The sequence below is a fragment of the Otolemur garnettii genome, unplaced genomic scaffold, assembly GCF_000181295.1.
Source record: "Otolemur garnettii isolate 467f Iridium unplaced genomic scaffold, OtoGar3 scaffold00105, whole genome shotgun sequence".
Classification (NCBI taxonomy): Eukaryota; Metazoa; Chordata; class Mammalia; order Primates; family Galagidae; genus Otolemur; species Otolemur garnettii.
In genome coordinates this window covers 3,923,539-3,932,132 of record NW_003852500.1, presented here as the reverse complement: position 1 = coordinate 3,932,132, position 8,594 = coordinate 3,923,539, and the positions used below count along the sequence as shown (strand labels likewise).

General features: G+C 51.9%; 1 protein-coding gene across 1 annotated transcript in view; it reads right to left on the bottom strand.

The window, feature by feature from the left end:
- The window catches only part of CRTC1 (CREB regulated transcription coactivator 1), an 81,530-nt gene that overhangs the window by 12,385 nt on the left and 60,551 nt on the right, over nt 1-8,594 (bottom strand). Inside the window, exons 7-9 of the mRNA XM_003796579.2 lie at nt 6,974-7,014; nt 6,357-6,577; nt 1,225-1,349 (exon numbers count right to left, since the gene is read on the bottom strand). Of these exons, the coding sequence (XP_003796627.1) occupies nt 1,225-1,349; nt 6,357-6,577; nt 6,974-7,014 (387 nt within the window). The remainder of the gene's footprint in view (nt 1-1,224; nt 1,350-6,356; nt 6,578-6,973; nt 7,015-8,594) is intronic.

Sequence of the window (8,594 nt, the reverse complement as noted above, 5' to 3'; positions counted from 1 at the left end):
AAAAAACAAGAAAGCTAAGATAAGACCCAGATGGCTACACTGGTGAATTTTACAAAACTATTTTTTTATCTTGAGAGATGGGTGTCTTACTATGTTGCCCACATTGGGGTTGAACTCCTGAACTCAAGCCATGTTCCTGCCTCAGTCTCCAGAGTAGCTGGGACTATAGGTACACAAATTTTACCAAACATTTAAAAAGAATTAAAATATGTCTCAAAGGGGTGGCGCCTGTGGCTCAAAAGAGTATGGCACTGGCCTCAAATGCCGGAGGTGGAGGGTTCAAACCCAGCCCCGGCCAAAAACTGCAAAATAAATAAATAAACAAATAAAGTTAATAAAAAAATAAAATAAAATAAAATGTGTCTCAAATACTTTGCAAAAATAAAAGGGGGAGGTATTTCCCAATTCATTCTATGATGACGGATTGACTAAGTAAAAAAGAAGACTCAAATTACTAAAATCAGTAAATGCAAACGGAAATGTTGCTATCAACTTTACATAAATAAAAAGGATTATAGGTAGGACAGGGTGGCTCACACCTATAATCCCAGCACTTTGGGAAGCTGAGGCAGGAGGATCACCGGAGACCAGAAGATTGAGACTACCCAGGGAAACGTAGTAAGACGTTTTACAAAAATATAAAAATTAGCCAAGCACGATGGCGCATAGTTGCAGTCCCAGCTACTTGGGAGAATTAATTTAGCCTACAATAAGCTATGATTAGGCCACTGCACTCCAGCCTGGGCAACAGAGAGTAAGACTCTGTTTCTTAAAAAAAAAAAAAAAAATTATAAAAAATATGACAAACAGCTGTATACCAGCAAGCTGGATAACTGAGATGAAATTGGTAAGTTCCTAGACACATACAATCAATCAACAAAAAGTTGATGAAACAAATACAGCAAACTGAACAAATAAAAGCTAAACTCCTCTAAACATTTTATTATGGAATATTCAACTAGACCCTAAAGAAGAGAAAGAGGCATAATGAACAATGCCCAGTCACAACAGAACAAGATAAAAGCCATCAGGTCTACAAGTGATTGGTACAAGTACTTGTAGGACACTGATTTTTCCATGTTTAAAAATTTGATTATAAAAATTAAAAGTGTTGAGAGCATTCTCAAGATTCTGTGGCCTCCTCAACAGAACAGGAAGCTCCTGAGAGAGGCAAAGCCAGGCTTCCACCTTCCCCACCCATCTGCCTCCACTTTGCCCTCGCACCTGAGTGATGGGTGACAGCGGGGATAGGGTGGGTGATGCCTGCTGCCGCCTCGCCTCTGTACTCAGGGATAGGGGGCTGATGCCGGCTGGGCGGTGCTGTGGAGAAGAGCCAGGTGTACTCATCCCTGGAGAGGAAGCAGAAAAGGAGGGAGGCAGATGGACATGAGATTGGATCAACAAGGAAGGGCATTTACACACCCATAGTCACACTGTATGGGAATAAATAATTGCTCAGACAAAAGCCAGGGAGCAGGCTCGGCGCCTATAGCTCAACGGGCTAAGGCGCCAGCCACGTACACCTAAGGTGGCGGGTTCAAATCCCCAGCCCAGACCCGCCAAACAACAATGATGGCTGCAACCAAAAAATAGCCGGGCATTGTAGCGGGCGCCTGTGGTCCCAGCTACCTGGGAGGCAGAGGCAGGAGACTCGCTTGAGCCTAGGAGTTGGAGGTTGCTGTGAGCTGTAATGCCACGGCACTCTGCCCAGGGGGACAGCTTGAGGCTCTGTCTCAAAAAAAAAAAAAAAGCCAGGGAGCATAACCCAAATGCCTAACCTGGGATGCCCTTTCCTGGAACCCAATCCCTGACCCTGGGGTCCCACAGCCCACTGTGGTCTCTGTTCTGCTATTCCCACTAGCCCCACCAGCTCTCCAACAGGTATGTGTCCCACAGACACAGCCAGTCAGCACTACCTCCATTTCTGGAGCACATGATTGGTCCCCACATGGGCATGTGACCAGGCTGGTCCATTGAGAGTTTGCCCAGGGACTTTGGATGGAATTCCAAAGGACTGTCTGAAGCTGTGTGGGAGGCATCCTGTGACCACAAGGGAAAGAGCTGGCAGAAAAGCTGAGCATGAGAGGCAGCACTTGAGCCCATATCCAGCCACACAGCACTGTCTGCTTTCAGAAAATAACCCCCTTTTTTTTACTTAAACTGGCACAAGGTTTAGCTTTAAGCAAGTAGGTCTTGCCCAACACTGTGGTTTCCTCTCTAGCTTCAAAGCTTTCCCTACCCTCCTTTGACGACTACACGTCCACTCCTGTAACTGCCCTGCTTGGCCCCCAGACTTGCCTGCCAACCCATGTTTTCCTCTCCCCACCTTATGTATTCCCCATGCTGAAGTGCTGCTCCCTGCAGGACTGTCTGAACAAAAAACCCATTCCTTATGTTCTTTCCCCTTCCTATCCCCACAGTCTACTGACATACTCATTCCTGCTAGAGCAGGAATCCTTGGATTCCACTGCAGTAAAGGAACTGGGTGAGGTCAAGTTTAGCAGTTGAGGCCTGCCGACTTATCCTGGGGCACCACGCCAGGGAGACAACAGGGCCCCAGATGGTAGGGAGAGCCCTGGGAGCCTGGCCGGACCCCAATCTGCCCCCTGAGACCAAGTTTCCTGGTTGGCAAGATGGAGGTGATAACAGCCACTCTCCTGGGTTCAACATGAGGCCCCAGTGAGGTCATGAGCAGGCTCCGAAAAGAGTTTGGCTTGAAGTCAAGGCCAGATGAAGCCACCTGACTCACTGCAGGAGATCTGGGCCTATCCTACCGCGGGCATCAAATTAACCTTGTTCCGACAGATGGGATGGCGGGTGCATGGCCTGGGGGAATGTACCCAGAAAGAAGATGAGCTGCCTCATCTTCTGCCAAGGGCAGTAGCTCACCAAGGTGTGCTTGGTCATACCAGCACTTCCCTTCAGACACGCTGATGGCTCTGCTTGGCTGAGCGCTGTTCAGGGACCTAGCACTGACAAATGCTCCTAGGGTAGAGCCCCAAGTGCTGGTGTCTTTGCAGACCCTGGGCATCACAATCAGTAGAAACAATAGAAACCTGGCAGGAGTCTGGGAGACACCCACTCAGAGCACACTTGGAGTTAGGACCCTAGGCTGCTCCCCTTTCTTCTCTTGAATGTCACTGCTGTGTGTGTCCAGTGGGCCAAGGGATGCTTGATACCCAGGTCGGAAGCAGCTGTTAAAATTTGTTAAGTGGCAGAGGTAAATGCCAGGCAGGTGTGAACATGGGGCCTACAGCAAATTGGAATGCTCTGGCCCGTCTCTTGATACAGGATGTTGATCCACTGCCACTGGGCCTTCTGATTCTTTAAGAGTAGCCAGAAATCTGGATTTCACTCTCTTGATTTTTAAATGTTGACTCACAGTACAGTCATGCGTCACTTAATGAAGGGGATATGTGATGAGAAAGCATTACACAAGCTGTCATTGTGCAAACATCACAGTGTGCACTTAAACAAACCTAGAAGGCAGAGCTCGCTACACATACGTAGGCTATATGAAATGGGCTACAAGCCTGAATAGCATGTGACTGCACTAAATACTGTAGACAACTGTAACACAGAACTGTGTAAATGTATAAAAGGTACAGCAAAAATACGCTATTATGATTTGATGGAAACATGTTATATAAGGGTCCACTGTTCACTGAAACATTATCTTGTGACACATGACTCTATCACAGATGCACAATTATGGGCCACATGAAATACACCCGTGGGCTGGATTTGGCTTGTGGGCTACCAGTCTCTGCCCTAAATATAAGGGAGTTTTTAATCCTCTGCTGGGCCACTAAGTAAGCTCTCAGTCACTCCTAGAGCAGCCAGTTGGCCCAGGAGGGTGGATGAGTACCCTGCTGTTGAATTCCTTTTGGCAACCTGGAACACCTTTGGGAATAGATGTAGAGCCAACTTGATAAGGCTGGGGCAGGTAGGGAGGGCTGCCAGGGAAGGGAGGGCTGGGTAAGAACAGGCCTGCCTGGCCTCAGAACTATACTAGAATTTGGAGGACCCAGAGCCTGCCCTCCTCCCATGCTCTGGTACACAGTCAGGGATGTGGCTTCAGCAAACATAGAAGGAACAGAGAGGGGCGCTCTTACCCGGGCTATGGTGAATGCCTCTGTCTTCCTCCCTGAGGGGCTCACATTCTGACTAGCAGGCAGACTGGAGTGGGGAGGGAGGTGCAGCCTCCATGTGTGCCAGGGGCCAGCGGCTCTGCTTGATTTAAAAGGCGCCTGGAAAGCAAAGCCCCTGCCAGGCAAGCTGTTGGAGCGGCAGGTTCACAAACAACCAACACATGTCAGACATTACCAGGCCCTGCTGGGGCCACCACTGGCTAGTTTTCACATGTGTTGTGTGTTTTCCCGTGCTTGTTTAGACTGGGTGCAGGCTGGAGGTGCACAGCTCCTGGGCGGGCGCTGGGTGGCTGCCAAAGACCCTCCGGCAGGGAGAAGAGGTACTCTGGAGGTCGATGGGAGACATGAGGGGGAAAATGGGGCTGGGAGATGGCAGCTTCCCCTGATGCAAGTGGGTACCTGCAGCCTCAGAGCTGACCTCAGGCTTTCTCCCTTTGCATAGGTTTGTGTGAATGCCACCTGCCTTGCTCTTGGGGCTGGGGTGGAGGGGAGGGCAGGCAAAGAATCAATCAGGCTCCTCTGAATATACTCGTGTTTTCTGAGCCTTCCCTGTGTTCCCTACTAGGCAGCTGAACCCCAATGGTACAGGCCTAGGGTGTAGGAGACAGAATACACCCTCAGTGCGCTCAGGCCAGGGCTGGTTCCCCTCCTCACTGCTCTGGTCTCCAACCCCTGCTCTAAAAACACGGAAACATCAATAGCACCTTCTACAGGCCTTACCTGGACCCAGCTCCAAAGGCCTCAGAGCTAAAGCCACTCTGGACACCCCACTCCTCTTCAATCCCTGCATTAGCTCAGCCAGCCAGTTCCATCCTAAAGTACCCCTGTAAAGCACCAGGCTGGGGTCCTGTCCCACTCTAGACACAGCCCTTCTCCCCAGGGAGGCCAGAGGAAAGGTGCCAAATAAGAATTTATGCAAGTGATTGCTATTTCATAGAAAACCTTGCCCAGTGCTGCCTGCCCAACCCAGGGTAGAAACAGGGTGGGCTGGGGGCTGGAGCTGGCACTGCTCTATGGCTCTGAGACAGGACGGATCACACATCAAGGTGGCCTGTGTTGCCCCTACCACCCCCCCCCCACAGCCCCTTTTGCTATGCTACCACCTGGGGCTGGCTGGGGGCACCCCATCTCTCCTCCTGGGAAGCCAGATGCCTGCTGACCCCATATGCAGTCCTACCCATCCCACAGCAAACAAGAGGGAGGGCAGAGTGCAGAAAAGCTATGCAGCATGAGGGACCAGGGGTCAGGATGGCCTCCCTGAAGGGATGTGGGGCAGGTGAGGGAGGGGGAGGAAAACCGTGGAGTTGGGGCAGCATATGCAAAGGTGCTGAGGTGGGGGGCAGGGCCGGAACACAAGCTCAAAGGACAGAGGGTGAACCTCTGTGGTGGATCTCACAGGCCTGGGGGTTGTGGGCTTTCATTGAAAAAGCTCTGGGGGTGGGGGGCCAAAGTCATGAGCACAGAAAGGCCATGAAATGATGGCTGTGTTGGGTAGAGGAGGGTCCAGGGCCCCAGGGGAGGATCTGAGTTAAGCCAGGTCCTGACAGTGGGACTGACAAGACATGAGGACGATGGGTCAGGGTGGGGAAGAGGACAGAAGACTTAAGAGGGACACCTCTACTAGGGGATACCTCTGAAGCCAGAGGGTCCCTGAAAGGAGCAGAGTTTTGCAATACTGAGAACTAATGGCATGGGCAAGGGGCCACTGAGACATCCCTACAGATATAACTTGAGGGAGGCATGAGTGTGGAGCTTGGGATGAAGCAGGGCTGGAGTGTCATAAGCAGGCAGACAGAGTCAGAAGTGGTGCAGGCCCCACCCCATCAGGGGCTAGGAGTAAGGAGGAGCAGAGGGAAGGCTTGGCCCACCCAGGCTGGAATAAACCTCCCAGGGCTCCACAGTCTCTCTGAAACATCAAGCAATGCTCCCATACCCCTAAACCACTGCCTGATCCCTGGGGTACCATGTGCTCCCCACCCAGGGCATAGGCCCAGGCTGTGCCCTCTGCCTGGGACTCCTTTCCCTGTCAGGTCACCCTGGAAACACCAAGTCCCCCAAAGAAGGTCTGCTGGCCTCCCCACCCCAACCCTTTGGGATGCCTGACATTTGGGATGTGACTCTGCTAATTCATCACTAAGTTATCGTTCAAATGCACATGTCATCTCTACCAACTGGCAGGAACCCCAGGTCGTTTCTAGACCTTACCCTGGCCAGCGCCACCGATGCCCAGATGCGTCAGGTTGGCTGCAAGGTTGCCGGTGCTGCTGGAGCTGCTCAGTGCAGGGAAGGTGGGTTCCTCAGGATCCAGCGGGGTGGGTAGTGGGGAGGGGAAGTGGATGTTGGTCAGGTCAGGCAAGGAGCCCCCCGTGTTGTGGGTGGCAGGGATCAGGGCTGTAGTGTTTTCCTGGTCACTGGATGGAAAGATACTAGAGAAAAAGGCCAGACAAAAGCAAGAAGTGAGTTTTTGGGACCACAGCTGGCTAGGCCTCCCCAGGAGCTTAGATGGGGGAGAGAGGAGACCAGTGGGAGAAAATAACACCCCTCAATAATGTGCCTCCATACAGCACCTAGAATGGGACCTTAGAAAACAGCCTATTCTCAGGAAGAAGCAGTGACCTCCTGGTGCTGGGGTTGGGTATAACTGAGTGGTAGGCCTCCAAGGAGCTCTGCATGGAGAGGCCAGAGCATCCCCATTGCTAGGGCTTACTGGGTAGCTGCCAACAGCATAATATCCCTCTTCCTAGGACTTGTAGCCTCAACAATGCAGAAGGAAAGCCCTGAGGTAGACAGGACTTCTGAAGGTGTGCAGGGCTGACACTTACTTGATTCCAGGGACCTCACAGGACTTAGGCCTGGACCCCGTCTGAAAGAAAAGATAGGAGAGGCTGAGCCAGTGCCCTGGGGAGCCTCCTCGTGTGCACTGTGCCTCCTTGTGGCATGGGTGATCTTCCCACAAGGTCAAGAGAAGCTTGATGAAAATCGAGCTTGCTGGATATCGGGGAATCCCAAAGGTAAAGAACAGAAGCGCCCACAGGGTGGAGGGGCATGAGGTATACCCAGGGGCAAAGCTGAGAGAAAGGGTCTCCCTACAGGTTCCCTTCCCCCAGCTCTTGTCCTCAGTAGGGAGAGAATCCAGCTCCACTCTGTCTGCCCAGTGGGGTGGACACAGCCAAAGGATTAACAAAGCAGACATCTGGGAAGAATGTGATATTCAGCTTTTTACATCTCCCAGGGCTATATCACAGCAGTTAGCAGCCAGTTTAGCAGAGGAGACACTGGAAAACTAGATGCCCAAGGCTGAGCACCCCTAAACCCCCCCCCCCCCAATTCCTGGATCATCACAGTAGGGGCTCCTGGGGCAGGAGCTGCCTCTGCTTAGCACCCACAGGTGAGTCTATTAGCAGCCAGCCGCCAGTCTCAGGGCAGTAGGTTGAGCTCCACGTCTAAAGCAAAGAAGGACACTAAGTCAGAGAAGCCAGAGAAGGCTTGGACTGGATGCCCTAAACACAGCTCAGAGGTTGCTGCCCCTGCTTCCACTGCTTCCAGGCTTGTCAGCCTTCTGGTGACAACCCAGAGGTGTGACTCCCACCCACAGGCTTCTGTGTGCTCCTTTAGAGTCCCAACACGTCTCTGTGCTCTATAGGCAGCCATGTTCACCATCTACCAACCAAGGCTTGGGAAGCCCCTAAAGTGAAATCAGTTTCACAGCTTGGCTGGGAGACACTTTTGGAACACATGATGTATGGTGGGATCCCCACAATGGGCCCTTCCTGCAGTGTGGCCCACAGAAGCCCTCAGTTCAGGGCCACAGGAAGGGTCTCTTTCCCAGTAAAAAGATTGTGATGCACCTCTGAAGGTAGTGGGCAGCCTCTGAGCCCCCACCACCCATGGACAGAAGCTCTTTGCTGCCCTGTGGGTTAGCCCTAGAGAAGTAGTATCCAGGGACACTTTCTTGGTAGCAAGCCCTGGTATCCTCCCCTATGATTCAAAGGCACAAATACCAGAGACAGGGGATCACTGCAGACCCCAGGGAACTGTAGGCTCCAGCTATGGGCCCCCAAGACGCTTGTGCAAAGACAAAGGAGGAAAGTTTCTCATCTCAGCAGGCATGACCAGACAGAGTCCCATCTGTTGATGCAGGGCTCTGTATGTGTCACATTTCTGCCACCTGGGCAGACACTTATGACTGAGTTCTTCAGGGATTATCAGATGAGAAAGACAAACCCACTGGCAGAGGGTGGGGCCGCCTCCCAGTGCATACACCATGAGGGGGAAATGCCCAACCAGCAGCGACTGGGGCACCTCAGGGGTGGCGTGCAACCAGCAGGCATTAAGCCTCTGCAGGAAATGCCAGCAGAACGGGTTTCTACTTGGCCAGAGGCTCCTTAATTCTGAGAGTAAACATATGCTTCATTACCAGATTTCTGCAGAGCACATTTGGAG